At 50.0% G+C, this 17735-nt stretch overlaps 1 protein-coding gene across 4 annotated transcripts in view; it reads right to left on the minus strand.

Annotated features, from left to right (window-relative positions):
• SFSWAP (splicing factor, suppressor of white-apricot family) overlaps positions 1-17735 on the minus strand; it is a 58877-nt gene that overhangs the window by 29710 nt on the left and 11432 nt on the right. For all 4 annotated transcript variants that reach the window (XM_012657271.1, XM_012657270.1, XM_012657273.1 and 1 more), the window contains exons 5-7: positions 14132-14357; positions 13097-13209; positions 12005-12140 (exon numbers count right to left, since the gene is read on the minus strand). In XM_012657271.1, the coding sequence (XP_012512725.1) occupies positions 12005-12140; positions 13097-13209; positions 14132-14357 (475 nt within the window). The remainder of the gene's footprint in view (positions 1-12004; positions 12141-13096; positions 13210-14131; positions 14358-17735) is intronic.

The raw sequence follows: 17735 nt of genomic DNA on the forward strand, positions 1-17735 counted from the left end.
AAAAAAAAAAAGTACTAACATGCAGAGTGTTAGTCTATATGACCTTCCTGAACCTTCCATCATGTTAAATTAAAACAAAGTGTTAAAAAAACAGCACTGCGGGCAAGATGGCAGACTAACTCAGAAATTCACCTACTACAAACATCTAAAAATGTTGGCTAAAATATAACAAAACATTTAAAATGTACAGCTGAGCTTGCAGAAAAAAAAGGCGCTGTCTGCAGGTGTGAAAATAAAACTAACCCCCAAACTGAAAACACCTCCTGGGACAAATCCAGGCCTGGGCCCACAGCCGGCTGCGGCAGTGTCCACACTAAGAACCGGCCCCGGCCGAGGCCCTCCGCGCACACCCTCCGTCCAGCCCCGGGCTTCCCGCCAGACGGCGGGGCTCGAGACAAACGGAGAGAACGCGTGCGCAGCATCCGCGGCACAGTCTGCTAGGACTCCTCACCTACGCACTTTGATTCTTCCCTGTGAGATTTAATTAAGTTTGCAAATCTCCTTATATTTCAGAATGACCCTGGGAGAGGGCACGTCTGTGTATCTGGGGCAGGGGGAATGCTCGCCTGCCGGCAGGCGCTCACCACCACGCCACCAGCAGCCCAGGAGCCCACGCAGCAGCGGTGGCTCATGAATTTCACACGTGGCTCTCGGGCCACCTCTCCCGGATTCTCATTTTGTAGACTGTCAGTGATACGAAGGTTTCAGGGAGAGGGTGGGATCAGTCCTTCCCCATAGACACTGAGCACTGGGTGGCAGGTGTACCAGGACAGAGTGGTCTGAGGCTAGCCTCTTGGGGTCTCTGCCCTGGCTCAGCCTGCACTCTGGCCCTCCTGTCTGCCCCCAGGTTCCTGTCCTGGGCATGACTGCGCACTGCGTCTGCCTGCGGGGAAGCCCCTCCCCAGCTCACACCCAGGGCCACCTCCTTAGGGACGCTCTAGCCCCGGGCAGGCTCGGGAGGCCCTTGCTCTAGCCTCATGTGGGGCCCTGTACACGTCCCCAGTTCCTGTGACACCAGGACTGTTGGTGCAGCTGTGGCCCCAAGGGCTCCACATCCTACAAAAAGGTGACAATGACACCCTGGCAGCCTGCACAGCTCCCAGTATGTAAAATATGTAAATTCTTAAAAGGCACACCTATTTTATTAATAAAAGAATGCTAACAAGATGGCGCTGTGTCACATGAGCACATCTGAAAAGCAGCAGCAAGCCAGCCTTCCACCCTCTGCCGTGGAGAGAAGTGGGGAGAAGCCCCACCAAGCCGCAGCGGATCCTGACAGTGGCGGGGAGGGGTGCTTGTGCTGTGGGGCCCGCCTGCCAGGAGGGGGGTGCTTCTTAAGAACGTCTCCCAGTGGGCTGCTGAAGGGCAAGGAAATCCACTCTGGGATGCTTTTAGGGTCGCCTAAGAGAGCAGAGGATGGGTCTTCCAGAGAAGGCTGCTCTCGGAAGGAAGACAAAGGAGCTCAGAGGAGGTGAGCCTGTGTCATGGAGAATCGCCCACACCGCATCAGAATGGAAAGGCCGGCGGGGCGCTGCGGCGCCGTGAGACTGGGGATGGATGAGGGGCGGAGGCTCGTGACTCTGCAACACGCTCTGGCAAGAGGAGCGGAGGGCAGGACTGGCCCGTGCGAGTGGCAAGAGCTCAGTCTGGAAGAAAATGTGCCCCGAGGCACCTTGGAGCTTCCGGAGCCACAGATGCATCTGGGAAGACAGGAATTCAGTAAGGCACAAAGAGGAGGCAAAACCACCAAATGCGATCAGAAGGGAGACTGCCAAGCCAGGGTCAGCAGAGCGGCACGCCCCAGTCGCTGCACAGCCCAGAAGCAGAATGGCTTTTACGTTATTAAATAGCTGGAAAAAAACAAAATAATATTTCATGATGTAAAAATTATATGAAATTCAAATTTCAGCGTCCACACAGTAAGTTTTGTTGACTCCCAGCCACACTCTGCTCCAGCCACAGCAGTGGAACTGGGGGCCGCGGCAGACCGCGAGGCCACAAAGCCAGGGAGGTCTACTCTCCGGGCCTTGGCGGAAGTCTGCCGACCCTGCCGAAGGGCTTAGAACACAACAGAGGCCCAAGACAACACCGTCACAGAACCAGTAACACTCACACCCCAAGGAGGGAAACAGACGTGGCTGGAAGAAAAACCCACGTCAGTGACACAGAAGGTGGAAACACTCGTGCCGAACGCCAGACACACACACAGAGAATAGAACTGCAACGAGAGAAGGATGGACTCGAAGGAAAAGAGGATCCAAAGTAAAGAAATCGTTGGGGCATGACAGGATTAGATTAGAAAAAAACCCACCAAAATAAAGAACTTGGTGTCTTTTAAGTGAAGAGCCTACAAATGGGACAGAAAAGGTATTCAGAGGTACAACAGAAAAGAATTTCCCTGAAATGAGAAGCGAATCTTTGACTGAAAGGTATACGGCACATTCCAGGAAAAACCGGAAAGGTGTGATTACGTTAATAAAGTCTGGGGGCAAAGTGCGACTTCCTCGGGTGTCTGGTCAGAAAGGGCACCGCCTGGCGGGGTGGGGAGCGAAGGGGAGGCCTCACCCCTCCTCAGCAACAGTCAGCGCGGGACACACGGGGGCAACGCTCCTCCGTCCCAGGCAAGTGTGACTCAGCGTCATTCCCTGCCGAGCTGCCGTGCATGTCAGAAGGCAGCAGGCAAACGTTCCCAAACACGAGGGAACGACGGGAACTGCACCAGGAGCAACCGATGAAAACCAGCCGACCACAAACCCGAACAACTAGTCAAAGGCAAACGCCAGCAGACCCAGGTCTCTGAGGCGGAAAGAGACGGTGCCAGATCCTCCTAGAGTTTACAAAGACCTGAGAGACAGAGACAGAGACAGAGAGAGAGAGACATGGATGGTGTCGTCACTCAAGGCTTTCATACCCAGACAAGCTGTCCTTCCCGCACGAGGGATGAGGGCAGGCGCTTTTCAAGTACGCAAGAATTCATGGGCTAGAGTCCCTGTAAAAACTTGTTTATGGAATTCAGACGACCAAGAAAAGATTACCTGAATAAAGAGTGCAAAAGGAGAAGCTGTGATGAAAAAACTAATCTACTCCACCACAGAACTAAGACTAAGCAAACAGGAAATTATACTTACAGAGCAGAACTTAAGTACTATTTATAAACTCTCATAACAGAAAAATATTATTTCGAACAAAAAAAATCAGGAGTTAGGGGAGGAGTGAAGGGAAGGTATTTTATAAGGACTAACTTCCTCTAGTTTCATGGTTAGCATGGCTGAAGATAAAAACATACAGCTTTAAAAACATCTACAATGACCACCTTTCAGTGCTCTCCTGTGCCTCTTTCAGAACTGAATTCTCGAGGTGTGGAAGAAATTTTTAACCGAAATTCAGCAATGACTTCACTTTTAGATTATAAGCTCTTCTGTTGGTTCAAGTAAAATCTAGTTTATTGACACTTTAACGTAAGCATTTCTATTGACATATTCAACGTTTTAATCTGTATCTTTAAAAAATTTTTAAATATCTGTATTATTTTATGGTAGGCCTTCCCCCAAATTATCATTAATCAAATGAATTTTCTTAAGTCAGAATACTTCAGGAAGAGCTTAAAGAAAATTTGACCCTTTGAAAATTATTTAAGGAGAAAACTTCATGCCATGATTTCTCTAGAAGGAGTAAGGGAAATAGAGATTAAATTTTAAACATTTATTGACAGTCCAGAATTCTTAATATTAGAAACATGCTCATTTTTAGGCTTTATCTTTCTATCTTTACATAAAGATGCTCTTTGTCTTCCACAGACACGAGGGTCTTTCTTTTCCTTTTTATTCACCATGATGACCTCAGTCTTTTCCTGTGTTGATGACGTCCACGATTGTTAATAATGGCTATTTCTGGATGGTAGTATTTTTCCTTTCTTCTACTTTTCTTGACTTACAATAAAGCCATTTTTTAAAAAGGGCTTGGAAAATAAGTAAAGCACTTCAAGGTCATGATTTGAAGGAAAAATATGCTATAAACAGCAAAAGCACATTCAAAAAATTGGTATAGAAGAAAAGGTCTAGCCTAGCTGCATGAAATGGTTTAATTTCACTTAAGCTATTTATAGAGTAAATATGAAAGAAACTGAGTTGGCATTTTATTTTTAAAAAAATCATAGGCCATAACACTGCTTAGTATTTTAGTATTACTGCCTCCTGCATAATCAATTTTACCTATTTATCAACTAAGTAATAATAAAAAATAAAAAGCATGACAACATTGTCAGGCTAATTAATAAATGAAAGAAATTATTATTTTTACATATCTATATTACTTTTACATATCTATGTTTATAGAGCGTCTAGAAAAAAACTGTGTGTGTTTGTGTGTATATTTTTTAAGCTCTGTTGGACTTGAAGGAAAAAATTCGTTTAAAATAAAAATAGACGCTTTTCTTCCCTGGCTGCCAAAATCTAGGAAGATCTCTATTGGCAGAAAGTAAATGACAAGGAACCACGGAGCACATCCTCCGGCGATCATTAAATACCAAGTGGTATCAAAGAGGATGCAGCAGCTCAGTGGCTCCGATGGCCCGGATGAGTCACAGCAGTGCAGGCAGGCGAGTCCCGATGGGGGAGGAGGACGTTCTGGGGCGGCTTCCACCTCGACAGAACACACTGAGCTGATGAAATTCTCTTGATACTGCACGGAATTCGTTAGGATGCTAGTTCAGTCCGCAGTTTTCTGAGAAGGTAGTGTAGGCCACACTGCAGGAATTCAAGCAGCACAAACGGCAGGTGAGGTCCCTGCTCCAGAGCTGACCACTGGTGCTAGTTTCTGACCTGTCCCTTTGGACGCTGACACAGAAGCACACAGAGTCATTCCCCCCACTGAACACCACGCGCTGACCCTCCTCTCGTGGCAGCGTCCCAGCAGCCCACCGGCACAGTGCACCAGCACGGGTTCGCCGGTCCCCCACCGACGACACACAGGTCGGCTCTGTCTTTTGCTACTTCTGAAAATCTTACCTGCAATGAGTATTCCTGTAGCTGTGTCTTTACACATGCATTTGTGGACTAAAGCAGACATCCTGGGCAAAGCCACATGCATGGAAACTCTGACCTACGTATCGCCGGCTTGCCCTCCACATGGGTGGAACAAATCTGCACTTGCATCGATCGTCTGTGAGTCCTGCCAACCTTTCCTTCTCGGCTTAAGTGACAGCTGAAAACGGCCCGCCACCGTAGGTTTCATGTGCATTTCTTTTATTTAATTTCTATTGTTTATATATATGCTGCCCGAGTAAGCACTAACCTCTATTATTAAGATACCCAAACTTATATCTATGAAACAACATTTCAACAGCCTAAAAACCTCCATTTGCTCCTAAGGCTTCTGGCCGCAAATTCGCGTGCGCAGGGAGTGCAGCCCTTCGTAACAGAGCCTCAGACCCTGGTGATTTGCCGCAGCCGGGTGGAAGCGGAGCTCGGAACCGCGCTTTCTACGGAAGGGAGGCTCTCGAGTCAGCAGACACAACATCTGTAAGTGGGTGGGAGGATAAACCTTAAAAAACTCAGGGCCATTTTTGCCTCTGTGGATTATTTTTTTATACTGCAGTTGATTTATCCACTAGTTTTAGGTGACTATCAATAGGTTTTCTTTCCTATTTGATTTTAAGAGCTGTTTATACATTAAAATCTTTTTCCTGCTTTCTCAACAGTTTTATTTTTTCATTAGTTGAATATAATATTATGTCTGTTGGCTGAAAATAGACGTTTCTTTTTCCTGTGGAAGGGTCTTTACTTTCCTAAGAATTTCCACATCTGGCATTTATGTCTGGAAGTGATTTTGCTGCTGGATAGAAGTGTGGCTCTGATGTGATCTGTTTCCCAAATAGCTCTTCCTGGTGCTGCTCTTCGCCAAGACCTCCCTTCTTGGTGAGTTTGCCGTTTCCCGTCCCAGAGACTCATTTTTGCCTGTCTCTGGGGCGCGCACTCATCCTCCCCGCTGCAGAGCCCACGGGCCCTGCACTGCTCTGTCTTCTTCCCCTGCTCTGTCTTCTTCCCAACACGCTGCGGAAGCCCCGGCTGGACCGGCGGCCCACCGTGCTGGGTGAACCCGTGCCACAGCAGATACGGGGGGAGGAGGGGGCGGGCTCGTTACTTTTTTAGGTAACCACGGAATCATTCCGTTAAGATTTAAAAACAAACCACCCCCACAAACCCTCCTTTGGTTTCACTGCATCTCACCAATGTGAAATCTTTAAACTACACCTCAGTGTTTCCATCAGAATACAATAAAGTGCTGCTTTTATTTAACATCGAAGTTGTACAAATGGGGAAACTGAGGCCTAGAGAAGCAAAGCGACCTGCCCAAAGCCATCCAGCCACGACAGAACAGAGCCGCGAAGACTGTTCTTTCAGAAAGCGCGTGCATTTTATAAGCCTCCCCATTCACACCCAGGGCTGGAAAGATACATATCCCGTAGTTATGACGGTTATCTTTGCGTGGTGAGGTATGAGGACACCTTTGGGCTTTTCTGTGGTTCCCAAGTTTCTCTTGTGCCCAAAACCCAAATACTTAACCCGCCACTGCTTTCAGCCAGGGAAGCCTCCCACTGGCTCTTCGTGTACTCCAGGTTCCCGTGGCCACACCGCCTCGTGCTGCCTCCACGTCTGGGACCGTGTTCTGTCTGTGGCACCAGCGTGACCTTCACAGACGGAGTGCGCACTCCCTGCCTGGCGTGCCTGCCTCTGGGAGCAGGTGCTCCTGCCCTCACTGCCTGGCCCAGTCCCAGCCTGTGCCCCAACAGCCGCAGGAGAAGCTCCGTCCCTGTGTCCACACGCCCGCCCCTCGGGACACGTGTGTGAAGATGTTTATTTACATAGGTCCAGTCAGCCTTAGGTACCTACGCAGTTGTTTCCTCCTATGAAACACCAGGTGCTCTGGAACGTCTGTTCTTCATTTTTTAGAAGTTATTCACTCAGCAAACATTCCCAGGAACCCCCGGCATCCCTGTGGAAGGAGCAGAAGAGGGCACGCTGGCCAGCGGACAGTCAAGGTCTTTGTCCTTGCGCAGCGTCCCGTCCGGGGGGCTCACATGCAGAAGCACACACACGACTGCCTAACTTACCACCGTGATGGGCTCCGAGAGCGCAGTGGAAACGTACGATGGCGGGGGCAGGGGCGCTGAGCTTCGTAAGGAGGGAAGCGTGTGCGCACGGGTTTCTGTGCCCTCTGCCCTCCTACAGTCACCACTTGTTTGTTTGTTTGTTTTGAGACAGGGTCTCATTCTGTTGCAGGGCTGGAGTGCAGTGGCATCATCACAGCTCACTGTAGCCTCCAACTTCTGGCCTCAAGCCATCCTCCCGCCTCAGCCTCCCAAAGTGCTGGGATTACAGGTGTGAGTCACCGCGCCCGGCTCAGTCGCTCTCTCATTCACACAGGATTCTTCTCATTCCCCTTCACGCTCATTTTAAAGTCCTCTTGGGTTAGGTCTTGGTTAGCCAACACAAACAAAATCATTCTCTTCATGAGAAGCAGAAGTCGGCAACTTTGCTATTCAAAGTTGTGGAGCGAGAATACGAATCCAGGGTGCAGGTACCGTCCTACACAGCAGCACACGCAGCCATGGTCCCGCTCCCAAGTCCTCGAGAGCGGCAGCAACCTGTGAATACATTCTCTGTGCCACAGTCTTGGCACCTGCCATCCCAGACGTCAGAGCCCCCGGACACTGCCCCGGCCTCTGCTGCTGGCATCACCGTCACCCGAGCTGCTGGGTTTCAGTGGGCTGTGCCATGTGGACACTTGCCTGCAACAGGAGCAAAGTTCCTGAATGATGGTGGCAAGTCACACATCGTGCACTGAGCAGCTCCCAACTGTCACCGAGACCCTCAGCTGCCGCCCCAGGGTGGGGATCACACTTCCTGTATCCAGGGAGTCAGACCTCCCGTCACCTGGAGACTGTGCCTTAGGGCATGAAGCTGTGGGCGGTGCCAGGGCAGAGTCCTGGGGTGCTGTTCCTGCTTCCAGCCTCTGCCAGGCCGGGGCTTCCCCAGCGAGAGGGAGGAGGCACTGCCTATGTCAACGTTTAAATGGTGTCACCGCCCAGTTCTCACGACGTGCGCTGTACTCTAGTATCACGAAATTTCCTCCTATAAATGACAAAAACTATCAATCCCCAAGACCTGGAACGAAACGATAAGACTGTCAATGGCTTCAGGGAGCCTTCAGACCTGCTGGCCTGTCCCTGGGTCCAAGGGAGAGGACCGGGAGGGGACAGTCTTCACAGGGAGGAGCGCCTGCTCAGCGTCACCTGCCAGTCCTAGAAGTCTGCACCACTTCTGCCCGTTCCCGTAAAGCGGATGTTTTACACCCACAGCCTTCCTTTGGTCTGGGGCATCCGCGCTGGCGGTGGTAACGCAGGTCACAGACCTCCACTTTCGTCTTAGGGCACGAGCTCCTTCATGCTTTAAATCACGATTTCTCCTTGTGTGTGACTTCTGTCCTTAGGACACGTGATTGGGGGTCTGTAAGCCATGCTGCTCACTGGACACCGGCCCTGCCCAGCCAGCCTGGGCCCAGCTGCACCCTCTCCAGACCCACGTGGCTGCAGGTTGGCCCCAGCCGAGGGCCTTTCGAAAAGTTATCAGTGATTCCAGTAATTTCGAGACAGTTTCTTGTTACCTACTGGAGTATTTTCCTAAGTGCAAGGTCCGCAATTTAAACCCTCTTCTGAAAATTACTTAAATGCCCGTGAATGTTATTCCTTCTCTGTATAAAGCAGTTGTTTAAGAAACAGGAAGGCCATACACGCCTGCAGCATGGACAATAACACGCAAGCACAGGAGGTTTTGTGTAAGACTCCGCAGGAACGACACGGCTGTGGACACGCCGGGGCAGAGGGCAGGAGGGCGTGCTGAGAGCTGTCTGTGGGCAGCAGAACCAAAGATGCGTTTCTGCTCCAGCTCTCCTGCCAGGGTCAGGGTTGCCCCAGATGAAAAGGACTTCTCAAGACCTTTCTTTGCACTGGCTGAGGCAGTAATTCTGCAACAGTCCACCAGGCTCACACACTACATTCACAAAGACGACAGGCACAGCCTGCTCTCTTCCTGGCACAGCTCGGCAGCGCCTGGTGACAGCAGGAGAGAAGGATCTCAGGGCGACTCTGCAGGGACGAGGGCTTGACACCAACTGAGAGCAAGTCACAAGCTGTTCGTGTCCTCATCAGCAGCGTTTCAAGCGTTAGAATTATTCTAGAACTGTTTTACTGTGTTGCTTAAGCACAATGGCAATGCATGCTCACACAAGTGTCGAAAATAAAGTATGCAAAGAAAAAAACAGCCACAATGCTCTTTCTCAGAGGCAACTCTGAGCCGAATCGTTCTTCGCACAGTTCTCTACTTCACCTATCATTTTAAACGCGGTTGAGATCCTACTGCGTTCATACTTTTATAACCTAATATTACACAGATGAACTTAAATTATTATCTTGAACTCTAGCACAAGGGAACTAATACCAGAAACCATTAGCGGTTTTTCCTTTAAGTGAACTGCATTTGTAAATAAACGCCTTTATCAATGACTGATTGCAAACCAATAACCACACAACAGTCATCTGTGGATCACAGGCCGTTTCTAAATCGTGACCAACCTAGGTAGAGAGACGGCTGCTGCCACTGCTGTCTCCACCCGCCAGTGGCTAACAACCCCCCAAACAGCACCCCCGACTCCTCGCTGCTTCACTGCAAAGCCACAGAGGCAAAGACGAGGTCGCTGGGGACTTCTGCCTGTGGAATTTCTCAGAGTCACAAGACAGGCAGGACGAGATAGTCCACCTGACAGCGGGAGGCGGTAAGACCCAGGCAAGGGTGAGTCAGCGGCCCCGGAGGCGCCAGCAGAGGGGAAGGGGAAGCAGGGCCGTGGAGCGGAGGCGGCGTCCCCTCTGCAGCAGCCGCGCCCGTGCGGCCAAGGTGCCGCAGGACACCAGTGCTGCCACGCCAGCCACTCACCCCATGAAGGACACTGGCTCTGTGGGGCCACGTACAGCTGACGCTGACGGCCCTGACCTCAGGGCTGCTGCGGGAGTGTGTCCACAACCCGCGCACCTTGACGTCAGAAACGCTTACACTCACCACAACTCCACGTTCCCAAATGCCTTATTCTACACGTGTCCGTCACTCTCACCGCCTGAAGAGGGAGAAGACGGATTTCGCAACGGCCACGTCCTGCACTGAGGGCAGGAGGTGGTGACTCGTGGGCCCCTGCTAGAGCACTTCCTGTTGGCAGGCTGGGGGACTGATGTCGTGCCCAGGGGCTGCACAGAGCCGGGTGGGGTCCTCACAGAGGCAGAGGCTGCCGCGGAGCATGAGCTCTCTAGGTCTGCCCCACAGCGCCGCGTCCGCACGATTCGGCTCAGAGCACGGCCCCCACCAGACTGGGATGTGCGTGTCACTGAGAGGACACTGTCGGCCTGCTCCCCCGTCCCGCCTGGCCCTGCAGGGTGATTCGCACACGGCCCCACAACTCACCCCTGCATAACTGTGCTTCTGCTAAGCAGAATGGGTGACAGAGCCCCACCCCCGACTCTCTGTCCCTCTCCTCTGCAGCAGAGTGGACTGGCTTCGGGGACCCAGTGGACGTGCCTAGACACTGCGTTTGACTCAAGCAAACCCAACAGCAGCCTTGAGAAAGGAAAGCACAGACGCGGAGCGAACATCCCCTGAGCACGCAGTGCCGGGCTGGGCTGGGGCACAGTCTCCACTCCCCATGACACCAGGGTGGGAGCTCTGTGGGGTGCCGTTTGGGCTCAGGATTTAAAGGCATCTGTCTACCCAGACATCCAAGCATGAGGCCTGGGCGTGAGGAGCCACGTGCGGAACTCAAGGGCAGCTGCCTGCCGCCGCTCACACTGTGCGCTGATGGCAAAACCGACCCCGCAGCCTGCCCCGCCGCAGAACACGACCCACCCCTGGGGTCGAATACTCCAAGAAACTGGATTCGACTTGATTCAGTCATTTAAAGAAATTATATAAGTTCTTAACTTTAAGAGGTTTTTTAGGGACACATGCTGAAAGTTCACTCAAGTAACTGATTTTTCAAAGTCTGAAAATGTTCCGCGTGCGCCAGTGCTAAAGGCAAGTGCAAAAGAACACAGCTATCAGGTTTGACAGAGCTTGCCCCAACCAAAGGGCTGCTCACGTCGTATAACAATTAGGCTCACGCTGAACTGAAGCAGACAAGCTTTACAGAGGGACCCGTGACAACAGAGTCACACGGGAAGAGTGGACAGATGAGTTCCTGCGGCTCTGCTAACGGTTCTTATCTCAGTCAACAGTTAACCTCTGAACACAACAATCAAAAAAGATCTGATACCGAGACCAAGGCCAACACTTTCAAACGATCTCTTGAACAGAACTTCAAGATTTACCTTCTATTAATAATCTTTAAGTAATTAAAAACATAAAATAGCAATTAGCGAGAGAAATAAATGTGATTCTTTGGTGTATATCATACGCTGCCCTATGCCACAAGTCTTTTTAAAGAAAGCAGCTGTGGCAGACAAGGCTACGTGTCTCCCCAACACCCTCTCCCTGTTCTTCTGAACAGAATTTTGATTTGCTTAGCGTGTTAGTGTGTCCAACTGAAGGCCCATCTCCCGCCTCCACTGCAGGTGGGGATGACCACGTGACCACCTGCTAGTCAACGGCACTGAAGGGAAGCCACCAGTACAGCTCGCGGGTACAGCTGCCGGGAAGATCTTTAAGGAAGGGCACAGCCAGCCAGCACCTGCTTTCTGCCTTGGCCCTTCCTCTCCTTCCTGGAATGCAGGGTGATGCTGGAGACAGGCAACCCTCCTGCCCACACTGGGTCAGGCAAAAGGATGACCTAACGGCACCTCCCTCGTGGCCACACGGTGGTCTGAACCGCGCCCTCCACACTTGCTACAGGAGCGGGAAAGAAGCCTCCGCAGCTGGCTCTGTCACAGGCAGCCGAATACAGGTCAGGACGCACAGCGAGTACTCACAGTCTGTCGTGTACTCCACCTGGGAGGGCTGCGCGGGCGCGCCGTCTGCCGTGTGTGCAGCGGGGGCAGAACTGTCAGCCTGTGCTTTACGGACAAGTGCTGCTAGGGGGTGATCTGGGTCCACCACCTTCAAGGGCTAGAGACAGAGAAGACACACGGCCTTAGCACCTTCCGTACTGTGAACCACGCAGAACTCTTCCGTTGTGAAATGGCTCAACTCAACTTCAGTGTATATGCCTTAGACAAACCAACACGCATGGGCGTGCCCACACACACGTGTGCACACACGGAGGTCATGTGTAACTATGGCCGGGTGCTCCAGCTGGTTGTAGTCCCAGAGGAACTGAGTAAACGCCCGGCTTCGCTCTCTGTAACCAACACCACACGAGGGAGGAGGGGCCATCACGGCTAGATCGCTGATGCAAGCGTGATCGTCCAAACTCATGCAAAACTCAAAACTCTGCCCTTCCTCACAGGAATTTCTGATTTCTAATCACCCACAGCTTTAACAGTCCAGGCAATCAAGAATCATTCCCTAAGGGACCAGCCCCATGGCATCGGCTGCTGCAAACCACATGCTTAAGTCTCATGGGCTCCAGTTCATGGCACAGATGGCAGGTGAGTGGTGGGAACTAACCACAGGGAAGGCTGCGTGACTGCTTTATAAGGACGAGGGGAACATCAGAAGTAAAAACATTTACTTAAACCTATCTATGGAGGTAACAGAGAACTTCAAGCAGCACACTCTAAACAGCTATTTATATAAAACCCAATCCTATAATGAAATCTACATGAAAAAACAATTTTTAAGTCTTAATCAACTCTCTACTTATTCTAAATATCCCAGAGGGTAAAATAATAATAAAGTGAAAATAATCTGCTTGTGAAATTTATAAGGGAGATATATAAGACACAGCAAGCAAATCCTCTGCCACCAAGCTAAAAACAAAAATGCACCATGCACCTCAAGGATGAAAAAATAAGATATAGCTCTAACACCCAAGAACTGACAGGCTTGTTACTTCCCAAAATTAACTTAGCAGAAGTGTGGTCATGACATGCGAAAGCATAGCTGGGTAAGGAGATAAAGACCTTCATCAGCTCCTCGAGGCGGTTGCACTTCTGGGAGGCGAAGAGAGACGGGTGCAGGTAATTCCCATCTTCCTCGTCGTCATCATCCTCATTGTCGGAGCTGACCCCTGGCTCTGAAATCACAATCACAGGTCAAGGGCTTAGTGTATGGAGAGAAAAAAAGCACAAATAAATTGTGCAAAAACTCAGACGCAGGCCAAGGCAGAGCTCTGCACAGTTACTCCCCAGTCTCCTGTCCAAAAGACCCCTCGGGAGGCTCGTTCCCTAGAGCACCTGAGCTGTGCAGAGAAGCCAGACAGCAAGGAGGCAACCCCCAGCGGTAACCAGTCTGGGGCTCTGCATGCTCTTTTGTTTTCATTAAAAAAAAAAAAGGGTAAAAATCTTACTGATTTATGAGAAAACGGTAACAGAAATAAAGAAACTGCAACAGACTAGGAGAAGAGATCTGTAATAAGGTTTACACAACCGACTCGAAACATTGTATTTCAGCTGAAGACAACAAAATTCAATGCAAGACTTTTCTATAAAAAGACTTGTCAAAATATTATCTTTCTTCAAAATAGAGATAACTGGCCTTTGTAGCAAAAATTCTAAACAGAGACCTTACAAAAATAATAGCCTGAATAGATGACCCAAGTAAAACTCACTTTTGTGGACATGTACAATTTAATCTTACAGCCCTAAACACTGTGGTAATTGTATACTCAGAATAATCCAACAAAGTATGAAACTCACTGTTTTTCTATGAAATGTTAAGCAGGCAAAATGAACGAAAAATGTCTAACCTAGATGATTATGTTCTGATAGCATCAATATTTAATTACATTTCACGTATCTATAAAATATTAACAAAGAATTTAATATAGGCACACCAGCAGGGTTAATTACCATGCCTTAGTGGCAGGATTCAGAAGCCTTCCAGAAATTCTGAAGTCTAGACCTTTAAGAATGTGCACATTTTCCCCAGAACAACCCCTTGCCTCGCCCCCCCGCCCAGGCCCAAAGTCCAAACGGGGCAGCCGTGGTCTCGCGTACTTTTCTTCTCTTCACTTTTGTTTTCGGCCAGTGCTGTGTACCGCCCCTCCTTCATGGCTTTCTGGATGAACTTGTAGTAGGGGTTGAGGTAGTGATCGAAGCGCAGGAAGTCGAACTGGGAGTTCCGGGCCTGCTTGGCCTTCAGCATGATCTCGAACTGGGCCCCCTGCTTGCACACGAAGTTGGCCGTGCGCTCGATGATGGCGTGCATTTTGGCTGTTGGTGGCTGCGAGAAAACACATACATTCATGTCACTGAGTTGCCCTCTGTTCCACTGGCCACATGATTTAATTAAAACATGGAAATGACCCTGGTTTTACTGTCAATTTTAAGAGATAAGAGATTTCAGCTGAAAGAGGCAGTGTGTTCAGACTTGGGCGCTGCCCGGTCTATCCCGGAATCTCGCCAGGATTCTGTGGGGGAGAAACCGGAGGCCGTGCCTCCTTTGTACAGAACCAGGGGAGACAACCCTTGTTTACACCAAGTCCGTATCTTCCTATAAAAAGGTGGTCCTTAACCCGGGTCCTGTGAGGGGGGTGGAAAGCCTCGAAGTTGCGCGCAAACGTTGCGTCCACAGGCGTTTTTCTAGGCAGAGGGAGGAGCACACCCTCCACGGCTCCCACGGAGCTTTTTCAGGGCCAGTTCTCACAGCCTGGAGGCTCCTCTTCAAACACAGCCCTTCAGAACATCCGAAGAAAGCCGCGCGCTCGTGCCAAGTCTCTTCTCCTGCACCAAGCTCTCCCCTTGCCACCTTCCCCGTCCCTATTCCCCCGTAAGATGCGGCCCGCGGCTCCAGCTCACCGCCCTTCCCATTTAAGGAGTGTCCCTGACTGAAGACAGCCTAGGTGTGGTCTGGCCGGAGCCCGCGGGACGCTCCAGGGAGTTCTCCTGCAGCATCAAACCCCCGCCGCTTCCCTGCACCTGCTGCTGAGGAGCGACTCCCACCACGTGCTCAGCGCGCCCTGCCCCAGGCTGGAAACTAAAGTACCTTTAATAGCAACGAAGAGATTAACACTAGGAAATTACATGCAAATAAAACTGGAAATTATTCTCATTAAAAACGGGCGGTTAAGAATTCAAGATGCCTGTTGTAATTCCAGGGCTTCATCCTTCATAAAATATAAATGGCTTAATTCTCAAATTTAATTTCTGAACTAATAACGTCCTTCACACTTAAAAGGGATAAATGTCTATAATGAAAGTTATTTACTGATCCCCAAATAAATTAGATTCATGTTAAAGGCCCACTGTGTATTGAAGTGTGGATCATGATGCAGATTTTCATTGGCTTTAGCTAAAAAGGAAGATTCGTTTTTAAAACAGTACGTTCCATAAACGCATCAGTGATTAACGATCACTTCAGAATAAGGATCCTTCCCCAGCACAGGCTCTCTACTGACCAAACCAAACCGTTGGTCTAAAATTTCTTAAAAGTAGTGGTTAAAAAGCAACGTGTAGGCAATTTTACAAAGCAACAGTGATCACAGAAAAACAAAGCATCTCATGAATAGATTTCAAGGTTGGCCACCACAGTAAGTGCATATAAAAAACATCTGGTTTGGAAAAAGCCATCCTTTGCTGTCTTTATTGCACAGATTTTAGGAAAATCCTTTCCATTTAAGAATACCATGATCATTCCTACCACACAGTGAGATTTTAAGGATAGAGTCAACCTATAAACACGGCATGTTACAAAGATTACCTGATAAAAGGAAAAATGTTTTTCTAATTTAAATCAATGAGGAATCCCTTTGTTTAAGAAAGCCCACATAGCCCAAGAAGGGGGCCAAACACCTCCCCTTTCCTTTGAAATTCCATTAACATGGCTTTAAACTCCACAGCAGGTACTGGAAAATGGGAGAACGCTGTCTGCAGGTCAGAAAACTCACACCTAAGTAAGGTTTCCCAAGAGCTTCGGAAAACTCTTGTGCTCAGATCCAGCAGGGGAACGGAGCGGGGTGGCATGGGATGGAGACGGGGAGCAGCATGGAACCCGGGGAGCAGGTGGGCCAGCCCTCTCCTCTAAGATCAGGAGAGAAAAAGATTAAACACCTGCTTTGCCCAGAGCCCCAAATAAATATCAGTTTGAGTTGCAATGCAAATGTAAAAATCAAACTATAGAAATAACAGCAGGAAAATATTTTCAAACTCTCGGGTGGAAAAAGGTCTTCCAAAATAAACTTCAAAACCCTGAAACCATAAAGACTGAGAGCCACATACGTGACTCCATAATTCTGCATGGAGGGAGTCACAGAATCACAGCACCTGGAGAAAATTATCTGCAAGACACACGGAGGACCAAGGATTAAAGTTCATCAGACATACAGCGTCCTTATAGACCCAGAAGAAAAGGCAGATCCACAGGAATGCAGGAGTAAATCGAGTTTCTCTTTTCTCCCCCCACCCCGTGGCAACGCAGCACCTGACTTAGGATGATGCTCTACTCCGTGCACCAGTCCCCCTCCGCGGTTCGGAGCTCCGGAGTCGGCCCCTTGGCTGGGCCCCAGGCCTGACCCTCCCATGTCTGACTCGGGGCAGCTACTCCTAATCTCTCCAAACCTCAACATTTCTCATCTGGAAAGTGGATAACAACTGCTTCTACTTCACTGAGTCATTCTGAGCACTAAGTGAGAAAGGTAAGAATCACTTGCCCAGTAACAGCAAATAATTATCAACCCTCCCCCTTTCCTTCTGTCCATAAAATGCGTTCCAATGAGCACACTTCCCCCGAAACGCGCGCTGACAGGTCTGCCGAGCAGCAGTGCTTCCCCGCCGCCTGCCCACAGCTGTCAGGGGGCTCTTGCTCCAAGGAACTGAGTGAAACGCAGCGTTAGGTCCCCAAGACCGCGGGCCCCTGGCAGACATAACTTTCATACTCATTATTTTCAGCGCGGACTCTGTCTGCGCCACCTGCAGTGTCTCTGCAGACTGAGGAGACAGGTGGGCAAGAGGACGGGCAGAACGGAAACTCCGCCTCCCCAGACCACAGCTGCTCGCTAAGTGCCTGCCGGACTCCAACACCACAAAGCACAACCGGGGATGGGCCTGGCATGTGGGGACCCCAGGACAGGACAAAGACAGGAATTCTGGACCCCAGTAAGGGGACAGATGACTGAATACACCATGTCGGAACAAATGATGCTGGGCTGCATATGTGGGGAAAAAATAGGTCCTCACTTCCCACGGAAGAGAAAAATAGGTCCATGACGTGCCACACAGAGTCAGTATAAAAAGCTAAAAACAAGCTGCAAGGTCCCCTGAGGGGTCTGAGTTGGAGACGCAGCAAGAGCACACCGAGGGGCTCGAGTCCAGAGGCTCAGCCGGACGCGGGGCAGCACCCGGCGTCGTGAGCGGCAGGCAAGAATACGTCTCGGCGGCTGTAACCTCACTGCTGCTTACTCTTCACTCCAAACCTCAAGGATCCTGTAACCATTACGCTCTAATCCAACATTTGGTTTAAAAACCAAGACCCCACCCCCCGCCCAAGTACCTGCTGTCTTCACCGATTGCTGCAACCGTCCCCACTCAGCGAGTCAAGCCGCCAGCCCTGCCCACTAAGGAGCAGCAGTCCATTTAGACACAGCTCAGCAATTCTGATGTCGAG

The sequence above is a fragment of the Propithecus coquereli genome, unplaced genomic scaffold, assembly GCF_000956105.1.
Source record: "Propithecus coquereli isolate 6110/MARCELLA unplaced genomic scaffold, Pcoq_1.0 Scaffold535, whole genome shotgun sequence".
Lineage (NCBI taxonomy): Eukaryota > Metazoa > Chordata > Mammalia > Primates > Indriidae > Propithecus > Propithecus coquereli.